Source organism: Diorhabda carinulata, chromosome 12, assembly GCF_026250575.1.
Source record: "Diorhabda carinulata isolate Delta chromosome 12, icDioCari1.1, whole genome shotgun sequence".
In the NCBI taxonomy this organism is placed as follows: Eukaryota; Metazoa; Arthropoda; class Insecta; order Coleoptera; family Chrysomelidae; genus Diorhabda; species Diorhabda carinulata.
The window spans coordinates 3411106-3436617 of NC_079471.1; the positions used below are offsets into that span (position 1 = coordinate 3411106).

Genomic DNA, 25512 nt, shown 5'->3' on the forward strand with positions numbered 1-25512 from the left:
AGAAGAAAATGAAATTTTTATCATGATAAAAAGCAAGTTTAACGAGTCCTTTCTAACTGTAAAATACTTATTTAGATGTTATCTGAAGATTTAATATTTATACTTTTCAGAATAAATTCAAGGATTCGCGGAGGTATGCATCGATATTTTCTTCGAGAAAAAAAAGTAGTAATTGCAAATTTTGTCGATCAAGGTAACCCACAGAGATACCAATCGATATTTCGTTCAAAGGAGTGTTTTAATCATATTATTTTCCTTAAATCACGCAATCGACAGATAATTTTTTGTTTGTTATATGAGACACTGGTTTCATTCAAGTTTTAATTACGTTGAGGATCTTTATTGAATAAATTCAATTTATTTGGAAACGAATATTTTCAGTTTATATACGTAAACGTACAACTACATTATCTGTCCACTATGTATAAAGGTATGAGTAGACATATCAAAAAAAAAACTGGTTGATATTTCGTTAAAAACTGTTCAAGTTAAAAAGTTGCTTTAAGGATTTTGTAATTTTTTGAATCGAGAAGGTAAACTGGCATTTGATATAAAATGATTGGGCTTTATGTTTATTATTTGAGGTCAGCGAGGAAATAAACAAAAACCTGATCTCTCAAATTGAACCGGTCATATGAGATAATGAAAAAATAAATTAAATATGTCAAACCTATTTTGAAGCCGTAAACTGATGAAACATGATAAATCAATTTCTTTTTCTGTACGTTTATTTCGATTGTCATTCACACAGAATAACGTTTTTTACTCGACAATGATCGTTTTCAGTTCACATTGTCACAATTTGGCATGTTTTTATAACTTTCCTAATCATCTGGATCCGTAGTGGATATACAACTTAAAATGTACTTAAATAGCAACAGTATGTTAATTGTTTCATTAAGATTTCCTAAAATTAAATTTATCTGCTTACTTGATTTGTTATTGGTTTGAATCTATTGTAGAAAGCAGTACCGGAATAGAATAAATACCAACGCCATCTTTGTATCATAGAGAGTAATTTATTACAAATATAATAGATAGAGATAACTGTCATTAAAATACAGGACACAGGGTAATAAAAACAAAATTTTTCAAATTTCAATGAGTTTCCTACTTAATTTCACACTAATAAAGCAAAGGCAGCTGTGGACAGTTACCAATAGATGTCGCTAAGAAACATTGGTGGTATCCATATTTATTCCAAGTATAAATGGTTTATATTATTATTAAATGCTATTGACTGCTTGATGAAACTATAGAAAATTATACACAAGCATTTTTAATCCAAAGATTCATGTTTTCAAACTTAAATTCCTTTTGTTTCGTCGACTATGATATCGCGATCCAACTTTGTTTTCAAAACTTTTAGAGAAGAAACATTGATGGTCATCCATATTTATTCCAAACATAAATGTTTCTCACTATTATTTAATCCTATTGACAGGTAGATGGCGCTGATTTAATTATATTCAAACATTTTCTATCCAAAAATTTTGTCGTAATTATAATGGATAGAGATTTTAATATTATTTAATGCTATTCACTGCGAGATGAAACTTGAAAAAATTATACTCAAAACAATTTCAATCCAATTAGAGTACAATATTCTCTAACGGTGAAGAGAAAAGTTGGATTGAACAAATTTTGAGAGAAATATATTTAATACAAAAAGAACAGTGAAGAAATTTATTAAATTCATGTTAGTAGCGCCATCTTTGTGTCACAAGCCGAGGTAGTTTACTGTTATAAATATAATAGATACAGATAACTTTCATCAGAATACAGGACACAAAGTAATATAAACAAGATTCTACAAATTTCAACGAGTTTCCTACTCAATTTCAGACCAACAAAGCAAAGGCAGTCAATCAGTTAACAATAGACGTCGTTAAAAAATATTGATGTCATCCATATTCATTCCAAATATGAATGTTTTTTGACATTATTTGATGCTATTCACTGCTAGATGGAGCTTGAAAAAATTATACTCAAACATTTTCGATCCAATTAGAGTACGATATTCTCGAACGGTAAAGAGAAAAATTGGTGAACAAATTTTTAGAGAAATATATTTAATACAAAAAGAACAGTGAAGAAATTTAATAAATTCATGTTACTTGCGCCATCTTCGTGTCATAAGCCGAGGTAATATTCTGTTATAAATATAGTATATACAGATAACTTTCATCAGAATACAGGACACAGAACTATAAACAAAATTCTACAAATTTCAATGAGTTCCCTACATAATTTCAGACCAACAAATCAAAGGCAGTCAATCAGTTAACAATAGACGTCGCTAAAAAACATTGATGTCATCCATATTTATTCCAAATATAAATGTTTTTTGATATTATTTGATACTATTCACTGGTAGATGGAGCTTAAAAAAATTATACTCAAACATTTTCAATCCAATTAGAGTACAGTATTCTCTAGCGGTAAAGAGAAAAGTTGGATTGAACAAATTTTGAGAGAAATATATTTAATACAAAAAGAACAGTGAAGAAATTTATTAAATTCATGTTAGTAGCGCCATCTTTGTGTCACAAGCCGAGGTAGTTTACTGTTATAAATATAATAGATACAGATAACTTTCATCAGAATACAGGACACAAAGTAATATAAACAAGATTCTACAAATTTCAACGAGTTTCCTACTCAATTTCAGACCAACAAAGCAAAGGCAGTCAATCAGTTAACAATAGACATCGTTAAAAAATATTAATGTCATCCATATTCATTCCAAATATGAATGTTTTTTGACATTATTTGATGCTATTCACTGCTAGATGGAGCTTGAAAAAATTATACTCAAACATTTTCGATCCAATTAGAGTACGATATTCTCGAACGGTAAAGAGAAAAATTGGTGAACAAATTTTTAGAGAAATATATTTAATACAAAAAGAACAGTGAAGAAATTTAATAAATTCATGTTACTAGCGCCATCTTTGTGTCATAAGCCGAGGTAATATTCTGTTATAAATATAGTAAGTATATACAGATAACTTTCATCAGAATACAGGACACACAGAACTATAAACAAAATTCTACAAATTTCAATGAGTTCCCTACATAATTTCAGACCAACAAATCAAAGGCAGTCAATCAGTTAACAATAGACGTCGCTAAAAAACATTGATGTCATCAATATTTATTCCAAATATAAATGTTTTTTGATATTATTTGATGCTATTCACTGGTAGATGGAGCTTGAAAAAATTATACTCAAACATTTTCAATCCAATTAGAGTACAGTATTCTCTAGCGGTAAAGAGAAAAGTTGGATTAAACAAATTTTGAGAGAAATATATTTAATACAAAAAGAACAGTGGAGAAATTTAATAAATTCATGTTATTATCGCCATCTTTGTGCCATAAGCCGAGGTAGTATTGCGCCGTATAGAAAATCTTGAACTATGATCTAAATTAAATAAAGCTAAAGGTATGTATATTATTGTACCACAAAAACTATAAAAACTGTCATCAAAATACGAATGAATAGGAAATAAGAGTAATATAATGGATACCTTACAGTTTCCAGAGTTTTTCTACTTAAATTCAAACCAGTTCAGTAAAGGTAGTGGTGCGTTGTCAGATGTCAATAGATGTCGTTAATATCGTTCTTTGTCATCCATATTTAATCCAATTATAAATATTTTTCAACTGTAATGAAAGTTGTTATTACTAACAACAAGATGGCGATTGAAAAAATTGTATTCCACAATTTTTAATCCAAAAATTATGATATACTAAGTATGCAGGGTAGAGGTCCGTACTATTTCAATGAAGTTTGACAATAAATACTCAATATGAGGAACAAAATAATTTGTTTATAAAAAAATACGTCCCCGAATTGCTTGCGAGCGCTATTGTGCAAAGTATTGGAGTACCATTTTCTGCTTTAGGGGCAGACCAAGTACAGTTACAAGAAGACCGAACGGTTTAGGTTGTTTCACAATATTATAGTACTTTTTTCTGCCACTGGCTGCGCAAAAAGTGCTTGGGAACTCAACCATTACCACCATAATTATAGTTAAGCTATAAATATTTTAAGGTTATGTCTTCATGACACATCAATTCTTTTCCTTTCGTCGTTTTCTACCTTTAATATCGCGATTTGACATTGTTGCCAATATTTTCACGTCAAGAGAAAAATAGAATAGAACAAAGTCGAAAAGATATAATTTTATCTCAATAAATAAACATTCGTAACCTTGTTTTACGTTTCTCAATAAATTTTACAATTTTAAGGTTTAGTGAGTTTTTATTGTTAAGCTCTTGTATAATATGTTGTAGAAACGAAAAGAAAATGAGTATTTCATCTAGTGAAAAATACTTTTTACTACTGTTTCATCTAATAGAAATGTTTAAAGATCTACTAGGTTTCTACAACCATTATTTAACGATAAGTAAGGATTCTAACTATAATTATATTAATTCCACATCGTTCTGTAGAAAAATTGTACTCTTGATATCGTATTAATTTAATTTCCGGTTCAATTTTTCACAATAAATAATTATGAAATTGAAATCACGCATATTACCGATGTACATTATACAGACACGACTTCTTATAACTATCAACTGAAAATAACTTAGAAAGTTTCCTGATGATTTCATCAGAAAAATATATCTTCAATTCTATGACACAGTAACCCCAAGAATAGGAAGTAAAATCGAAGAAATCTGTTTCCCATCGTCTGATAGTTAATACTTATTTGGTATTTCAAATCATTCGAAGAGAAATGGGAAACAAGAAATAGAAATTCACATAAATTGCTACAATAATATCAACTTTTAAATAATAATATTTTAAACGACTTTCATACATGTGTTCTCATACATATTATAACTGTAGAAACTATACCAAGCTGGCTATCTTGCAAAAAAGTTATATATTAGAAGTACATGGTCTGAACGAGAGATGGCGGTAGTTGCTTGAAAAAACCACTGTACTAGAAAGTACACAAACTACACAAGCTGTGGACAAGATGGGTGCCGCGTTTGTTTACAATGGAACAAAAACAGCGTCGTGAAGATGTTTCAATCGAGTGTTTCACAAAAATAAAGCCGTTTCATAATCAGGGATGAAGCGTGGGATCATTACTTCACACCCAAAGCAGAATAACCATCAAAACAATGGAGTGAAAAGGGAGAATCGGCTCCAAAGAAGGTAAAGACCGTTCCAACAGCAGGCAAGATTATGGCGTCGGTTCTTTGGGATGCGCCTGGGATAATTTTCATTGACTATCTTAAAAAAGGTAAAACTATCAACGGCGAACTTATTGCAACGTTTGAGCGAAGAAATCAACCAGAAACGGTCGCATTTGACTAAGAAGAAAGTGTTGTTTCATCAAGACAATACACCAGCTCACACATCCGTTATTGTAATAACGTTAAAGTTCGAATTGCTACCTCATGCAACTTATTCGCTAGATTCAGCCCCCTCGGATTATTTTCTGTTACCAGACTTGAAATCATCCCCGTATACGGCTCATGATTGTTTAAGTGTTCGAGTGTGACGATCTTTATATATCTCTTGAGCTAATTTCATTCTTTATTGATAAAATATGTGAAAAATTTTGGAAAAACTTAGGGAAAGAACCTACTGAATTGGAAATTGGTAATATGTTGTTTTTGCAACGTAATCTGTTTACAAATGGAAATTGTCATTGCTTCGCTGTGCCCGATGGTTTTTTATCAAACTGATTTTGATAATTCATTCTATAATTTTGTTACTAATTCATAATATACTTATTCGTGTGTTTTTCCAGGATGGACATCATTAAAATACCATTTTATATATTCTATAAATATTGTTTTTTATATAAAATAAATACTTTCTGTTCCAATAAACAATCCATGGCATTTTATGACAGAATCTCACCTTTAATGATATTGAGCAGAAGTGTTTAGTCTTACGAATCTTTTTCCCATTTAACAAGATATTTTAATCTCAATTAAACTTTTACTGAGTACTTTTATTTTACTTTCTATAACTCTCTTCAAGTTGAAAATAACATTTGATGTACATACGTCGTACATCTGGCAGATAACTTTGGAAACAAATTTCTTCTACACCCATCTCGATTGTTTAAGAATTTGTGCGAGACAACATCGTTAAATTACCAAAGACACTCGAGGCCAAACAACAGATGACGCTTTCGATTTTGTATTGGAAAAATTATTTACGTAATTAACGTATTTGTCGGTCATACAATAATTTATAAAAAACACTCTTTGTTGTTGTTACGACTGTACATTTTATAAAAACTTTTTTATCAAAACTATGACCTGATGTCGATAATTTATAGCATATCAAGTACTAACGAACACTTGACGAGTTTGAATTTAAACTGATGCATAAAAATTATAGATTTGCATGGTTGTCACTAATCAAAATACGATAAGTAAAAAATTTCCTAACCTGAAATTTTATTTAATATTTTGTAGGCTTAGAAATGGAAATAACAAAACTTGGTAAAGTAAACAAGAAAAAAATGTTCACCACATCACTGGTAATAACTATATCTGCTGTTTGTTTTTGAAGTCTGGTGGGCTGAACAGAAAGCACCTAAATGATGGTGGACCAGGCTCTGACTAAATAGAACAAAGGAAAATATGAGTTTAGCAACAGAATTAAACGACAAAATTATCATCAGAGTGGATGAAGAAACATTTAAAAAACTTTAAACTAAAATAAGGAAAATAAAACATAAGATAACTAAGAAATCTTTAGCGAGAGACGTAATATCAGCAGATCAGAAACTCATTTCTCCATAGAATTGCAGTTTGCACTCATTAAAAATAGCACCAAACCGTAAATATTCCAAAAAAAAAAACGGATGGGGTACAAAATGGTTCAGTTCACGTCTGGTACACTGTTTAAACCAAACGCCCTTACAGGCAGGTTCATTTTACTCGTCTATTTACGTTTTATAATTTAATATTGAGTTGTAGCAAGTTAACAAGATATAATAATGATTTTTTTCCAAATTCCAAATAGAACTACAATTATGTGCATCTGTCTAAATAACGGCGAATAATGAAGTCCAAATTATAATGATTCGATTGCCTTTTAACGAATACTTTCTCGTATGAGGTATCTACGCCTATGGTAGATCAAACAAAATTGTTGGCAAGTGTTTTGAACAAGTTTTTTATAATCTGCAATTGATAATGGAAAAACTTTATATAATTTCAATCAGAAATTCATAAAATTTTGTTAATAAAGGTAATAGAGATAATAGAAATATACAAAAAGAGTGTAGGGTGGAATACAACAAGATATATTTTAAAGAAAATCTAGATATTTAACCTACATTAGACATACAGATGAAAAAATTGTCAAGGTAATTATCCTTAAGAGAATAATGAAAAGAATAATTGGAAATCAAAAATGAATTAATTGGAAAACATATTAAAAAATCAGGAATAAAAGAAATATTTAACTGCGGAAGCTTTAAATCATGGATTAAAGAAATTATATTACAACCCCACTACATATATGAAAATTTATATAATTTGCAGCTGAATCTATGATTGCCATTAAATGAAATTTCCAGAAATTCTTCATTGCCAGTTTAATCGAAGTGATAAACTGTGATGAAAAAAATGGAAGGGACAAAATTGATGTGAAAAAGAAGATCTTAGATTATAAATATATCCTTATGTTGACTGGTACACAGTATGTGAAAGTCGTTGATAGTGGAGTGAAATTGTAATTTGAACTTGATACTTGAACTAAGAATTACGATGTGGATATACCAGGTTAGTTAATAATTTCGAGTACCTACTATAAACAAAAGTTTGTTTTTTAAACTGTATTTATGATTGTATATTTGGAATTTTTCGATTTTAAATTGTGTTGAAAGAAATTGTGATAATAAATCATAATGTTATTGTCAAGGCTTTCCATCTTTATCTACTTCATTACATTTAACAAAAATTGAAATCATTTAGATTATCATTCATTAAATCAATATCTCTGGGTTTTTTGTTTTCAAATATTGGATGTCAAGAATGATAAAATTGAATGAGATGCTTCCTACTGCAAATATTGACTATTTCAGGATCTTGAAAACATTTTCCAAGGAAAGAAATATCAAAGAAAACCAACACTTGAATATAACCATTTTTTAAAAATGGTATAGAAATGTTGGAGACATTTTAGACTAATTATCTAACCAATTTATACTGAATAGGGGATTTATTGAATTTTTATTATTATAAAGAACATTAAAAATAATATTTCAAGAATAGGTGATACTTTTGAGAGGCTTTTTCGATCTCAAAAGAGGTTAAATTAGAAACCATTTCATCAATATACACTACCAGTCAAAAGTTTTTTCTCACCCTATAGTTTGCGTTATATATAACAAATTAAAACAATCAAAACGATCTATTTTGATATTCATTTATTGATAAGAATATAGTAATAAAACTACAGTGTGTTATTATTAGATATTTAATTTTTTATATGTTTTTCTCTTCTATTATCATTTCGGTGCACAATTTCAACGAACATCGTCTTCTATTTGGTTCCATTCGTTTTTCAGGATATTCCAAAGTTGTGAAAGTAGTATGTGCACTGTTTTCTGATTTCCGACACTCATATGTTAGACCAAAAAAGCTCAAACTTTGTCTCATCACTCCATAAAACTCTCTTCCATTCTTCATGAGTCCAATTTTTATGTGCAACCTTTTTATTTTATTTCGATATTATAAAAGAGTCTTCTGTCATACTTCTAAAAAAAATCTGCGTTTCTCAGTCTCCTTTTCACTGTAGTCAATCCCTAGATTCGTTGATATCAGCTGCTATGTCGTCGATCACGTTTAATGATCAATACAATACGTTTCTTGTAAGCGGTTGTGTTTTTACGAGGCCACCCTGTATATTAAGTATTCCAAAGATCCTGGTGGATGCATAATTTTTCACGTTGTGGTTCACGTCGAGGTGGTTTTTTAATTCAACAGCAAAAGTTATTTTTGTATAGACTATGAAGGACTGGCAAGTTTTAACTTACCTCACTCACTGAATAAAGTAAACAAATAAATGACTCTATCATTTTTGGTTCCTAAAACTACATTGTCATATGAAATTTGTTATAATTACATATTTTCTAGCATCATTTAATACTTTCTAGGCAGTACTATTAGCAGTAATTTTTTTATCAAGAGTAAATCCACATCCGAATCCAACTGGACTTGAAAATTACGCCCCAGGTCACGACCATTACGTGAGTAATAGTAATTTATTATTCACTAAATCAGTTGAAAATAATAACACTTATTAGTAACTGTATGTGCAATTATAACCCCTATGACATATCGTCTTTTTCAGACACCCACAGACTACAACTTCAGTTATGGAGTAAGAGACTACCATACAGGGGATATCAAGCACCAATGGGAAAAGAAAAATGGCGACAAAGTGATCGGTCAGTATTCTCTAGTCGAACCCGATGGATCAATCAGAACAGTGGACTATACTGCAGATGACCATAGTGGTTTCAATGCGGTTGTTAAACATACGGGTTCTTTTAAACATCTGGTATCACATCATCCTCAAACAAAAGATGAACCTACCAGCCACAACGAAGTTATTTTGAAACAAAATTTAGGAGAACATCAATCTTTGTATGGAATCGCTAACAATATTCCACAATATACATTGCAGTATAAACAGAGCTTGTCAGAAGAAGAAGAAGAAGAAGACGCACTGACTCACGCAGCACATTATCAAACAGTAGAAGAAAATACGAATCAAAACTATGTTTATGTTAATCAAGAAGAAGTAGCAGATGAGTCACAACATTCAGTGATTAAATCTGAGCACAAGTATAAGCCACGGAAACCGGATACAATAAGATCTCAATCGATAATCGAAAAGGAATACGGGAAGATCAAGTTAGCTCCACACCTACCTATAGATTTGAGTCTAATAAAGGGACATCCAGTAGAACCCGTTGATATTAGAGTTGTTAATCCTGTAGAAATCAATTTGAACGAACAAGAACACAATATTAGACCTTCAACGAAAGATACATCACTGCAACCTTCACACGAATTATCTGAAGACGAAATTCGGAACTATCTTGAAAGTTTCTATAGACATAGTAACTTACTACTTAGCGAACCTCACGTAGAAGGCGGCTTCAAACCAATAAGAAATAAATCGAAACAATCCATAACTCAACCCAATATACCAGGAACGTACACATCTGATAAGAAAACAAAGAAAACTCCTGGTTTGAGCAGTTATTCCTCTAAAGGTGCTCATAGAAATACCAGACGAAGTCCGAAGGTTCACCCAAAAACAATGTCTCGAATGCCGCAATTCCATTACTATGTTCCTGCTGATGAAACGGTTACTGATGATGAAAGACACAATACTCAAGTTACAAGGTTATATAAGTCGTTACCAAAACATGGTTTCGTTCGATATGCCAGACATTTGAATCATCCAATCTAAATAATACATTTTTGTGTACTTTTAATGAAACAATCATTTCCAAACTTTATTGAAATGCAAAGCACCAATTAGAAAGTATACTGAAGAATTAAAAATAGTTATATGTGGAATTGTTTAGGGTTCAAAAACGTTAACTAGGTCCCTTGTCTTGTTCAATAGTCCAGTCAAACTTGATTATATATTATTTTAATTCAACTCAAGTCGTCTTTATCGGCTTCATTATCTTTATATTCACCACTGTCGTTTTCTTTATTGTTTATATTATATATTTGACGATTTTGAGATTAAAATATGAGTTTGGTAATGATTTGTTTCATAAAAATTGACCTGTTAATTTTAGTGTTGAGTAATTTCAACTCGAAACCTTTGTGCAATATTATTATTAAGTTTTCTCTATAGTACAATGTGAATGAAAACATACAGGACCAAAAAGGACATGAGGGAATATTTTCATCTAATTTTATATGTTGCATCATACAATTTTTATTAAATATTTATAGAAGGATTATTGGTTCCGTTTCTTTTTCTTTTATTATTGTTTCTCAATCACCCTTCTACTCACAGTTTTCTTGAAATTTTGCATTTTTTTGTTTTTATCTTGATTTTCATGTTCTCAAAATATCGATCAGATTTATGCGTATTACTATTCAATTCCTGATAGATTTTTCAAAAAACTTCTGAGTTTTTCTACGATTTCAAATATTCTAAACTTATTTTCAATAATATTGTATATTCTTTATAATGGAATATTAGTTATCCTTATTCGGGAGCTGTATATTTTCAATCATACCTACAGTTATTTTATCCTTTAAAATATTTTATTTATTTAACTATTCGAATAGATCTAATATCTACTTTAAGTCCATTAAAATGTTACTTTACCGATGTGTAGGGCAGATTAAGGAAAGCATAACCTCAAGTTTGTGGGGTTCCACCCCTTATCCCCCGGTCGCCAGCTTAAATAAAGGGGGTGAATAGCTATTTTTGACGATATTTCGCGAACTATTGTCTCTATGAAAAATACGTCAAGACATAAATTGTGGTAAATCTCTTTGCCTACAATTTTGTTTATGACATTTTTTTGCCTCTCACCTCGAATTTAAAAAGTTATGAGCAGAAAAGTGCTAAAATTTCGTCAACAGTTTCTTTTTTCGCTCAATAACTTTTTATTTTTTAATTTTTATTTATTATTTTTAACAGGTAGTGGGATCCAAAAAATCCACATAAAAAATTAATCCTCAAAGAACGATCTAAAATATTATTCTGGGGTAATTTTATTGAAAAATGAAAAAAAAAGAAATTTTTGCAATTTTTTGCTTTTAACTTTTTAAATTCGCGATTAATGGCAAAGCGTGTCATAAAAAAATTGTAGGCAAAGCAATTTGGCACAATTTATGTCTTTACAAATTTTTTGTAGAGTCAATAGTTCGAAAAATATGGTCAAAAATAGAAAAACTCAAGGTCGATTGTAACATTTCAATGGACTATTCATTTTCCATTATTATTCATACATTTTGATAAGGTTTTGTCTAAATGATTGTTGATTCTACCCTTTCCATTATCCACTCATCAAGAGGTACAGAGATTTGACTTATATTGATAAAACATACATTCAAAATAACAACTTTGGTAATTCTATCATTATTCTTTGCTAACTGGTTAATTATTCCACTGTCCAGTTTCTTTTTTATGATCCAAAGTCTGTTATTTCTTATATCCTTATTTATTATTGTATACAACTTGGTTTATTATCTAACTTTCCAGTATATTTTTGTAATTTAAAGTTTTTTTCTATATTCTTATAATATTTTGCATTTTTTGCATATATTGACTAATTTCTCTATAACCCATGTACATATTTTTTTGTAAATGTATGTTATTACGAATAAATTATTGTTTATAAATATTTTAATGTCAAATACCTTTCCATTTCGATACAAACCTGAATTTACTACGACTATGAACTTTCTACGATGTTGACAATAACTGTGACTAAACTGAGAAAAATACTTTCGTGGTAGGGAAAATTTATTATTTGATCTCATTCATGCATTTACTACATTTTCTAATTGAATAAATCTTTGCCGGCCAGTTTATGAACGGTATTATTTTTTATTGTCAGTTTGAAGGGTGTTGTTTGAACCGAATTTGAATATACATTAAGGAGAGTACACTTGGGTGTTTGATTTCCACAGTCTTATAACAATAGTTGTCAAATTATATGTAACTTGCAATAATGGGTATAATTTTTATTATATTTGTGTCAGATTATGCATTGAGGTATCACCAATTTTCGCTTTTGTATGTGAACAAATAATATGATTACGAATTTCTTAGTAAACATAACGTAACGTGGAAGAAAGTGCGAGCTCGTAAGAAGACATGAAGAGAAAGTAAAATACTTCACACATCATTGTTAAAAACAAAAACGTCCTGAATATTTATCAATAAATAAAACCATACTAAGATTTTGATAATTTTGGGTTAGCTACCTGCGTTGGTGTACCCCGAGCGCACCTCGACCCTCGACCCTTTTCTGACCATCAAGGTATCTTAATTTAATCAAAAGATAAACCTAAACTGAGAATGTGAAGATATAAAAACTTTGTGTTTTTATTGTTGTAGTATTAAAAACTTGGCAAATTGCAAGATATACAGAAAAGACATATTGTTTAGTTTTATATATTATTGTTGTCAATCTATTTTTCATTCCCAGAGGGTTGTAACAGTATATTTATAAAGTTTGATATCTGTAAAATCAAAAGCAATACACCGAATAAACAATATCACGAAATACCACTAACTTAGAATAAGTAGGTACTTATTTTGCTCTAAATTATTCTCAAAACTTAACCAAACAATTCTCCGAAATGATAATATCTATATACACAACAAAATGAAATAAAACGTTGCTCTACAAATATAAAATTATTTATCTGCGCGTTTTTTTGCAAACTTGAGTTTCATTTATGTTCGCAGACCCATCTAGGGCTCTTTACAGAAAACCAAAATTATATTTACTTTTAGTTACATGCCCACAAATAGATTTGTTTGTGGAGTAATAACAAATCGATAGTTTAGACCTTCAGATAACATCAATTTTATTATAACAAATATTATGAATATATCTGATTTTAATACTTTATTCCTCTAATCATTAAAAGAGAAGAATTCTTTGTTCTTTCAGTAGAACGTTTATTGCTATTTCTTTTGGTAAACTAACTCGAAAATAGATGGCGGTAGGATTATTAAAAATTATTTATTCTTGCACAATATGGCGATAAAAAATTTTGCTTTTGTTGAAATGAGTTTTAATAAAACTATATACTAATTAGACTTTCTAAAATAAAAGATTCTGTCGGTTAAACGTTTTTAAATGTGTTTATACCCTGCATTAAATTCGATAGCTGTATTTGTCGTTGCGTTCTATGTAAGATGTTTTTCTTATCCTTATTGTCAACAGCTTTCTTTTGCGACCAATTTGTCTCAGTACTCCTTCGTTGGTCAGTCCAGGGTATCTTCAGGATGCTTCTGTAGAGCCACATCTCAAATGCCTCAATTCTTTCATCATTTGGTCTTTTAAGATCTTTCAAGGTCCAAGTTTCCACTCCGTACTGACCACACATAACATTCCATGAATCCTATTCTGACGTGGAGGTTCAGATTTCTGTTTGCAAACATTGAGGAGTACTTGACAAATGCCTTTCGAACCATTTCAATTCTGATCTTGATTTCTTCGTCTGGATCCATTTGAGCGTTTATGACTGAACCAAGATACTCATATTTTTGCACCCATTATTCTACTAGTTTTCCATTCAGTGTGATTTTCTCTTATAGGATTTAAAGATCTTCTTCTTTGTTGATTAATGTTCCTCTGATGTTTACCTCCTCCAGCACTTTCTGAAATACTAACTGTCTCCATGTCCTCAACATGCCCTACCTCCGTTTGATTGTAATAGATATTTTTGTTGTTAAATTCTCTAAAAGTGTATCGTGTTCGACTTTATCAAAGGCTTTCTGGAAATCAATGAAACAGACATATTTGTTGTATTCTCTGCACTTCTGTAGTAGTTCTGTGATAGCGAATAATGCTTCTCTAGTTCCTAGTCCTTCTCTAAAGTCAAACTGCGTTCCATCTAGTTGTTCTTACACATTTTCGAAATATTCTTCTCTGGATTATTTTCAAGAGTACGTTTAGTGTGTGGCTCATAAAATTGTTCATCCTATATACGTCGCAGGATCTTTTTAGGCAATGGAATGAATTACTAGGAATATTTTTCTTATGAACAAAGTTTTAAAAACTTAACTAGATGCAAGGGTTTGACTTGAAACCGAATAAGTTGGTTATGGATAGAGTTAAAAAAAAAATAAAGAAACAAAACAAACAGAATTAGAAGAATATACGAATTCCAACTAAACTATTGTATGCCCTTAAGTGTTTGAAAGTACTGCTTATCTTATTGTGATCACAGTTTTTGTGAATACACATTACAACGGTTTCTTTATCTATTATCAGAAAGTACCTTGTATATTATTTTGTAAATCCACTTAGACCGTTAGACCATTATTATAACACCTACGCCGAACAAAATTATGTAATAAACAACATAGATAAACTTTTCACTACGAAAATACCATAATAAAACTGGTATTCCAAAGTAGAGTAGAGCAGTGGTGTGCATTTGAATGTTGTCTTGTATCGGTTCCAATGTTTCTTTGAAAATATGGACGTTGCACTTTTATTTAGACAATTGATGTGATATAATAAAGTGGAAGGAACAGCTGATGAATCGCAAGCATAAAAAAGTTTTTAAAACCGCGTTTTTTCAATTTAGAAAAATTGTACCGCTGGAATCGGATTGTAAATATGAAAAACAAAATTAACAAAATGATGGTAGATACTAAAATTAAATTTGCTTAAAGAACTTGACTTATTTCTTTAAATTGTCACTGCTTCGCCCAATTCGAAACCACTAACTGCACATTAATTTCATTCAATAGTTTCTCAATGATTCACAAAATCCTTCTTCATTTCTTTCTTAACTTAATATTAAAAAAAAATTTGTTCAAAATAAAGGTTCGTGTACTTGACAGAAATCTACTCTTTCGTCTATCCGATGCATAGGACAAGAGACACCAAAGTTTGCACAAATTATAGAGGCATTGCTGTATCAACTATTTTCTCAAACTCGTATGAAAACATACTAGAGAAAGAGCTAATGACAATTGCTGAGGATCAACCAACGATGCCCAAAGCAATTAATAGAAAAAACAACAAAACAAAAGAAGTATACATTGCCTTTGTAGACCAAAAAAAGCTTCCGACTGTGTGAAATAACCAACAGTTTCGGTTAACCTGAAACAGAGAAATGTACGTAAAAGACTGTTGGACACAAAGGTTACGTCAGAAGACAAATTGGAATCTCAAAGCCTTATAATAAAAGAGTAATAATACAGGAAGAGGTTATCTGTTGTTCACTGTTGTTAATAATAGTAGATGCAGGTCTCCTGTAAGTGCTACTGGCACGTGTGTACAAATATGGATTCTGGGACCCCTTAAGGCAATTTGGATCAGGTTTTTTTACTTATTCTCTTAAAGGTAGGTAAGTAGGTAGGCATTAAATTCATCTGTTTCAAAAATCTAAAGTCAAATTGATGTTTTATAGAATTATGAATCAATATGTATTCATATTTTTATCAAGCATCAATTTGAATATTGATTATTGAAACCGATGAATAAGTATTCAAACGGTGGGAAATATATTAGAGTTAGTACACTTTGGTGTTAAATTTTGCCACTATCCCACTTCGAAAACTCTTATATATATATATATATATATATATATATATATATATATATATATATATATATATATGTGTATATATATAAAAACAACGATGTAAACATAAATAAAATACATATAACCAGTTAATTAAATCAAATTTGTTATTCAACTAAATAATTGAAGAGGAAATTAATGATCCCGCAAGTTGTAACGGTTAACTCGCACATTTACGTGTTGTCCTTACAAAATAATTCGTAAGTTGAACACTTACATCTAAGCTTCCTCAATTAATCTTCGCAATTCGTTACCATATAAGCATACTAACAAAAATAGAAAAAAAAAAAATAGTTTCCTTAAACATAATTCAGGGAAAGTTGCGTAAAAATCTCGTAACTGTAACCACAGCTGGCGGCATCAAAATGACCAACGTACTAACGTCCTTGTGTAAAATGCGGAGTCGCTGAACTGTATCAAAAGTTTTTATTTCAATACTTGTATATATATATATATATACAAGTATATCTACAAGGCCATCGAAAACAATGAATTTTTGGGTCAAGACATAGTTTTACTAACATTTTTTTATATAACATTCTTCATTTACACACTAAAATTAAAGCAAAAGGATACAACTTTGCAATAATCGGTATCATAAGATCCTGTTGTTTGACTGTATCACCAATACCTTCGTATGTATATAAAATAGGAAATGATTCATTTCGGCATATTTTCAGCGACTTTCAAACCTTTAAATTATGTAGAACATCAAAGTTTTCATTACAATTCAGATTAAACGCAAATATTATCTTTATTTAGCTGAATCTATTAGTGGCGCGTAATTTAAATTATTTGAAAGTATAGTTGGCTTGTAGTTAAACGTAGAAGCAATTGTTAGATTATACGAATTGATCCTCGGGACGGACTTTTCTGTAAATATTTCATTCCCGACGATCTTAAATCAGTGTTATGGACATAAGCTCCCTTCAACTAATTTTTTTTAAAATTCAGAAACAGGTGAATATGATGCAATAAAGCATAACGCGTTCGGATAACTTTCCTTTTTTTTTTCGTCGTATGGATGATCCTTTCATCTATTTTCCAAATATTTGGATGTTTGTCCCATCAGATATTATTATTTTATAGTTTGTTGTAATGTCAATGAAAATATCAAGTCAAATTTTGATCAAAAATGTTGTCTTAACGTCAAAAAATTAGGAAAAATAATGCCTACTTATTATAATGGTAAAGTCGAATTTGTCATTAAAATGGAAAAAGATCCAGAGAACTCCAAAGATTTTTAATAAAACTATTGAAGATAAAAACTGTTCTATTAAGAAACAAGAAGCAGTAATGATAGTTTTTCCAGAACGAATAGTCGAAGACGTTCTAGACTTTCGTTTGGCACTAATCCTACCGAAAATTGTTTGACCTAGCTATAAAAGGTGTTGAATTTACAACATTCGCTCTCATAGGAACAAAAAAAAATTAGTTAATTTATCTAGACAAATCTATCAGAGACACTTCAACGAAAGTATGCAACACGACTTAAATTGATGTTAAAAATAAGTTCAATTGTTATTACTATTTAATAAAACTAAAATAATATATAAATACTAATTGTTGATGTTGTTGATTAAAATCGCAGAAGTATTCTTCTTGTTCTTTGGTGCAATAGACCACTGCGTGTCTTGACCTTCCTTAAGTTTGTTTCCTCATTTGTTTCAGTGCAGAGCTGCCCTCTCTAAATCGTATATCTTCAGTAGAATGATTTCAACTTTTCCGAGGTCTTCCGATTGACATACTCACTTCCAAAACTAGATTAAAATTACTTATTTCAGCATTTTCTGCACTATTTGGGATGTTCTCGTTGTCTTTACATTCTAACAAATTCCGAAATCTGTTTCTTGTATTAAGCTCCATTTGAGGCCATATATTCTCTTTAATATCTTCCTTTCAAGGATATTTATAAAATCTGACATTTTTTGAGTTAAGACTCACTACAAAACTCTTAGTTTTCTTTTCATTTCTTGATAATATGTAGACCAAGGTATCTATCAAATCTATTATTAACTAATAGCTCTAAATTATGTCTTTAACCGTTGGGAGTGATCTCCCAGTTTTATGGATGTCATCTACGTATGCTGCTATTGGCGATGATCTATAACTAAGAATATTTCGGGGACTGTCATTTTTCTTACACAAAAATTGGCGATCGAAAGGTGATTAACTCCTGCTCGATTACCACTATGTTAACATTTATGGTAGACAATGAAACATTAGCGAAAGGACGTATAAATAATTACAATTAATGCAGCACCCACTTGGGTGATTTTCCTTATTTAATAATGTCGAATGATCGGTGTAATTCTAATGGTAAAATATTTAATTGATAATGAATTATTAAATCATCAAAGATTTTATGTTTACGAGGATTGTTCCAGAAGTACCTAGTCCAACAAAGGAAGCACGAAAATTTTGGAAAAAACTTTCTTTTAGCTCCATACATTTTTCCCAGCAATGTTGAATAAGTTTGATATCCTCAAAATAGCTATTAATTGTCGACATTACCTCTTTATCTTGAAAAATCTTTGACCTCCAAGCAATTTTATGAAGTCTGGGAACAGAAAATAATCCGAGGGGACTAGATCTGACGTATAGGGTGCACGAGGTAGCAAATCCAACTTTAATTCATTAATTTTGGTTATTGCAATAACGGACGTGTGAGCTGGTGTGTTGTCTTGATGAAACAACATTTTCTTCTTAGCCAAATGCGACCATTGCTTTGATTATACTATTGTTTCGGGTATGAAGTGATGTACCCACGTTTTATCTTAAAAACATTGCTAATAACTCGATGGAAACATCTTGACGACGCTGCTTTTGCTCCATTGTGAGTAAAAGCGGCACTCAACGTGCACACAGCTTTCTCAAGTCCAAATTTTCAATTAATATGCACCGCACTTCCAGTCGACGATCATCCAGTACCGCTTTGTGGATTTTCTTCAACATTCAACAACTTGAAACATATGCTGTATGAATTGAGTACTATCTAATACAGTGAAATTTTCCAAGCCATCTCTAGGTCAGACCAGGTACTTCTGGGACAATTCACGTATTATAATTTGAAAGTGAAAGTTTTCTATTTGAAAAGCATTCGATGACTGAGTATTTTAACAGTTTTTTTTTAACAACTTCAACTTATTATAAGACGTAGACTCAAACGATTACATACGACTTAGTTGATAGATTTTAAAATAGAGCTTTAAAATTTCTGAATTTCAAACCTCGCACTCTTATAAAAATTCTATCAATACTTTTATTCTTTTAGCCTGTCAAAACTTGTCTTGTTCCTAGATCTAAAGTAGTTGTGTTGTAACTATTGCTCAATAAGAAATAATCACTTAGTATTCAAAATATTTACTTATTGCTCTATTGTGAATAGATTGTAAAAATAATGAAAAAAAATTAGTAACGTTTTAGGTTTGAAATTCTCTCTTCTCATTTGGAATTTGGGATATTCGACGAGTGGTAAATTTGAATTATAACACGAATTTTTGTTTCGATCTAATTATTTTGAAACAGATAAGCAAATTATACCATATTAAAGAAGTCAATGGAGTATATCAAATCGTACAAAGTGCTATATTACTAACCACGCTTTCAAATTGAATATGAACAGTTTGGAATATATCAAATTCTTGCGTCTGGGTAAAAAATATTCTAGGCCATCAGACACATTCTTAGTTTTGTAACATTATGTTATTGTTATGATATTTCGGAAAGACATGGGAGTTTTACTCAACCGTTACAATGATATAAAAGCCAAAATTTGTTTAAACAATCCAGTCAGTGTTTTATATCTACATTACCTACACTTGCATTAACAATAAACATGATTGCCAAGGTGCGTAAATTACTTTTGTTCAAGTGAAAACTCAATAATTAGTGTTATGTGAAGTAATAGCAGTATAATCATGATTTTTAATTTAACAAGAAGATTAGTAAATTTCATCATATAATTTTATACAGTTTAAATATGAAATATCTTTGTTTGGTAATAAATTTCATTATTAATATTCTTATCGGCTTTTAACTTCTCTTTTTGATACATTTTAGTCAACTACTTCAGATTCTATTTTTCCTAATTTACATATTTATGTGTTAAACATTCAATTTTTTCATAACTTCTACTTCTTCCACTTCTATATTTGTTAATTTTTCTCTTGTTTTTAACCCAATTTTCATACTCATTTCCCCACTTCCTTCCTTTATCTTTTTTCACTTCTATTCAGTCTTCGAACTGTTTATGTTTATACACAACATAAAAGCCCAATTAATAGCCTTCATACCACTATTTCCTATCTTTAATACTGCTGATAACACAGATTGTTTCTTGTAGATACTTTCTCCATTTCGTATTCAGTACTATAATTAAATTTTTCGATCTTTAAACTCAATTTACTTTGGTTCTATACCAAAAAATCCGATTCTCATTTTCGTTTATAACTCTAGTAACGCAACATTTCCATTCCTCACCTTCTAGCTATTATTTTATTCGAATTCGCCTATATTTTTCTACTTAAACTCGAATTTTCAATTTCCAGATCTTCTCAGTGTCCGTCCTCCTTGCAGCAGCACATGCGGGATACTTAGGCGGTTATGGTGGTGGTCTTGCCAGCTCCTACGTATCAAATCATCTTTCATCTTACGGTGGTCGCCCCGTTCCGACTTATTACCATGGAAGTGGAGGATACTCCCACGATCAAGACTACTACTCTCATCCTAAATATCAATTTCAATATGGAGTACAAGATCCCCATACCGGAGACCACAAAACCCAACACGAAGTCCGCGACGGAGACGTAGTCAAAGGATCTTACTCAGTAGCTGATCCAGATGGTACTCTACGTACCGTTCATTACACTGCTGATGATCACAACGGTTTCAATGCTGTTGTAGAAAAATCTGGACATGCTGTACATCCACAGGTTTACGCTGTTGGTGGATATGGAGCTCATGGTGGATTCGGTAGACATGGACATTACTAAACTGACTTGTAGTTTTTATACTGATATTAAAGTGATTTCCCTTATGTACCTAATATATTTTGTATATATATGTTGAATATATGAGTTTAATTATTCGGATGAGTTTATTTCTTAGTTGTAAAGATATCTACCAATGAAAGGGAGAAGGAATTGAAGGCGTTCATTGATCAAAAGATTTCTATAATACAATAGACACTTTTATATTTTTTTCTTGATTAATCCTCAAATATAAGTGGACATTGACAATTTGAAATTGACATATAGAATTGAAAAAAAAGCGATTTGTTTTTGCATAAACTGTTAGTTTGGGTTATAGCCTGTGAACGTACTTAGCGGACAGCTTCGTCTACCTATCTTGGAAGGCCTAACTTGCAGCAAGACATGATCCTATTGGATGCCACTAACCTGACCAACTCTTTATGATTTCGATTCTTCTTCAATTTGTTTTCAGTTTTAAGGCTCCTATTTCCAATAATGAAAAGCCTACCAACGTCCTTGACTGTTTTCTACTCACAACTAACCTTCAAAAACATTTTTTGAAATTTCAGCTCAATGTTGCATTTATTAAACGTTTGCTTGGTTCTTCAGGATTGTAATCAAATGGCAACAATGCTGTTTGAGCGAAGTTTGCACACAATGACTCCTTTTTGTTGCTATATTTAAAAAAAAACGCTTCAAAATATTGAATAAAATGCATAGAAAATTGTATTAACATTAATGGGTAGTATTTTAACGTTTTCCGTATTTATTCACAGTCTTTCTATTCGTGGGATGAATTAATAAACACTGTCTCTTACATTCTTAATTTATTTACACACTAAACAATACACTTAACTTATAATAATTTACTTAAACAATTTCTACGATCCCTTTTACTAATTGGTTGTTTTCGTTACGACTATTTATGTAAAACTAAACTAGCCTCCTTCATAAACTTATTTATATACTACAAATAGAATTCTACAAAGTTCTAGAACAAAAAGAATCGCTGAGAAATAGATAAATAAACTTTCCTAAAAATTATTTAAGAGGAATACTGTACTAAACCGCCTTTTATAATAAAAAGTACATCAAAGGCGCGTCCGTCGTTTATAAAAAATTAAATCAAAGGCGCCGCGCGAATTCGCCGAATGTTAAAATTCCATTATAGTTGAGGACCCATTTCGCGAGCTTGTTCGTAACATTGTTAGGCTATAAATATTAATATCGACATTCATATAAATATGATAAACATACATTGTTGTATTTGATAATATTTATGATAGAAAATATACTAAATTGCGTATTCATTTATAGTAAATCATTTCAGTTCTAAGGACTATCGTTATCATAACTAACGATTTGCTAACTCATATTATATATTCAATTATTTTGCAATAACAAATCACAATTTAGTATATACTGATTCTGATCTCGATCAAACAACAACAGAAAAAAAATTGTAATCCAACAAGTATTGCACAGAATTTAGATTTCTTATAATAGATTTAGAATAAATGATCGAATGATTCTGTTGATTCAGTGAAAGTCAAGTGAATATGTGTTCGAATTGTATAATGAGACAACCACGCCCGTACGCCCAGATACATAGGAGAGACAATTATGGTAAAGAATAAATAGAAAAATTTCAATGTTCAATTCAAAAATTATTCTTTAATTAGCGTCGCGTATATTATTGCTCGCAATAATAAAAACGGAATCGCCCTATTAACGAGCCATATATCAGATGAGGACTTTTCGGAAACTATGATCTGATTGATACTTTCGGCATTTTAAACTTTGGGGCAAAATTCGTGAATCTTTGATAACTGATAACTGATCCTTAATCAGCTGATAGGTGATCCTGAACTCGAGCTATTGTTTACCAAAAGTCCTTGAAAATCTTATTGGACTATTGTCGATAATTTTTTAAACAAAAAAAATAGTACTAGGATGAAAATTTTCGAAATTCGAGTTTCGATATATTAAAGTGACAATTTTCGACCGATATTAAGTCAAAATAGGGTCAAACAATGAATATTTAAACCAAAAAAATTACAGTGCATATGAAAAGTTAAGTTTTCATCCAATTTTGTGACAAAAACAATTTTTTTTAAAAGATTAAAATAGAATACTTAATTACTTGAATTTTTCATACAAATTTTGAGGTTATGTGAAAAAAGTATAGATAGAAATATCAAATATTTATATACTTTATAATAAATGCGGTGATTTAAATGAAATATTTTCCAAAAATAAGAGTTGATATCAGTGAGAAAAGTAAAATAATGCGTTAACAACCCAAGCAACTACATATAACAAAAAATATGATACAATTATTAAACAATGATTATATGAAATCATAATAATTGGGATTTAAAAATCTCACAAAACGAAGCTTTAGTTCGCAATTGGAAAACTGAATTAAACACATAACTGCATTAGATTTTGGAAAAAGCATATGCCCCCGTGGAATAATGAAATTACCAACGAATTTGATCAAATTAATGTACAGAAAGAACTGCAAAACAAATAAAAACGAAAAAGAACCAGAAGAAAGTGTATATAATGAATATATACTGCATCAAATCACTTTCTTCGTGCTCGTGATTTGGCTCTGGCTCTTATAAGGGTATAATGTTGATACTATAATATCGGATGTGGGAAAAAATACGTAGGTGCTATAATACATTGCTGAATAACCTTGTATCAATTTAAAACCATTGAGGTAGGTGGTAGGTGTATTGGCTACTTAGCTATTCAATTTTCGGCTTTTGTTTTTTCTCAACAAAGTCTAAATTATGGTTATACTACTCATCCAAAGATCACTTTTGCCATATGTTTAGGATTAATTCCACGATTGAAACGAGGGAATCTTAAAAAATTCATTTTCTAACGGTACTGTTTATATTTACTCGTTTCTGCAGGTTTAAATGTAAAAACCATTTAAATTTAAAATTGAGCTGCTGGAATTGAGATGAATTTGAAAAAAATGAAGTTTCATGACGCGGGTTATATAAAATCAATAAAAATAGGATATGATCAGCAAGCCACATAAAGAGCCAAAAAGGTATATATCAAAAAAACACTCTGTATCTGTTCGATTTTCATATACTATGTATCACACTCTTAAATGTTGAATCATGTTTGAACCCATTCTATCTTGTCATTCTGCCATAATTGCCTTTTAAATGAGATCGAGTTGATTTTTATCTTTCCGAAAATATGGACGTTGGATCAAATAATAACATTAAGTTGAAAAAAGTGTCAAAGAAGCTCACAAAAAGAAAAAAAAATGTCTATAGTGATAATGTAGTAACTTGGAAAGTTATATACAAGTAGTATGTGTGATTTAAAAGTGAAATTGAGTTATTGGGAGACTAGTCACATTCGGGATAAACTTCGACCTTAATAACAGAGAAAAACTTTCAAACTTGAAACCTGGAAATACCTGAAAATATTAGCGCGGAGTTTTTATTTCGTAAGTTTATAGCTGCTAAAAGACTTCCTGTCTGCTTTGCCACAATTGCTGTCATACAAAAGGCCTTAACATAGTATGGCAGCTCCACATTAGTGCCGTGAATTCACGTCTTGAATCCACGGCACTAGTCGCGCCATCTACATTCTCGGTATGTTCTGAATCGCCCGTGGAACCCGCCGCGAAATATACGTAGAAGATAGTATTGCAATTATTTTGTTTGCTCTAGCAACATATAACTATTTCAGCATTTCAATTTCATTGCTTCAGTGACTCCATTCACGCACTCAGCGAATGCACACGTCCGTATGCCTTTGTAACCAGGAGCAAACTGTCAAGAGGGGCAAAATAATGGCTTCGATCGGGGAATAGGCGTGAACCCTGCGAAAGCCATCCACAAACATGATCACGCCTATTTATGAAGCTTCACGGTACTAATTTCAAAGATTATATACTCGATAGATCTACCACTCTGTATAAAAATTTGACGATAATTTTCGATCCTAGCGACACCTCTCCGACTGGTTCCGTATCAAGAAAAAAGTACTACATTGTCATTTATTGCAAATTATCAATTTTTAAACTCGAAATATCTCTTCATATCATGTCAATCTGTATTATTTTATAAGAATTATATTCATTATTAAGTTTTGGGAACTATAATGATGAAATCCTGAATTATGCTTTTAAATATTCATATTAAACGAAATTTTTTTTCAAATGAACAGCAATCATGTTACA

At 30.6% G+C, this 25512-nt stretch overlaps 2 protein-coding genes across 3 annotated transcripts; both read left to right on the top strand.

Annotated features, from left to right (window-relative positions):
• The first annotated feature begins 7170 nt into the window (after positions 1-7170).
• Positions 7171-12386, top strand: LOC130900145 (uncharacterized). Of its 2 annotated transcripts, XM_057810539.1 has the most exons (4): positions 7185-7358; positions 7537-7776; positions 9153-9245; positions 9350-12386. In XM_057810539.1, exons 2-4 carry the CDS (start codon positions 7762-7764, stop codon positions 10478-10480), a joined length of 1239 nt encoding a protein of 412 aa, XP_057666522.1. In that variant the 5' UTR covers positions 7185-7358; positions 7537-7761; the 3' UTR covers positions 10481-12386. The 2 variants fall into 2 exon arrangements, with proteins under 2 accessions (XP_057666521.1, XP_057666522.1); XM_057810538.1 differs by having other exon boundaries at positions 7171-7776.
• Positions 12387-20861: 8475 nt separating this feature from the next.
• LOC130900151 (larval cuticle protein A2B-like) lies at positions 20862-21314 on the top strand (the record flags this gene model as incomplete). Its single annotated transcript, XM_057810545.1, has 1 exon — positions 20862-21314. A coding segment is annotated over one exon (453 nt), but the record flags the coding sequence as incomplete, so codon positions are not given.
• Between the last annotated feature and the right edge of the window lie 4198 nt (positions 21315-25512).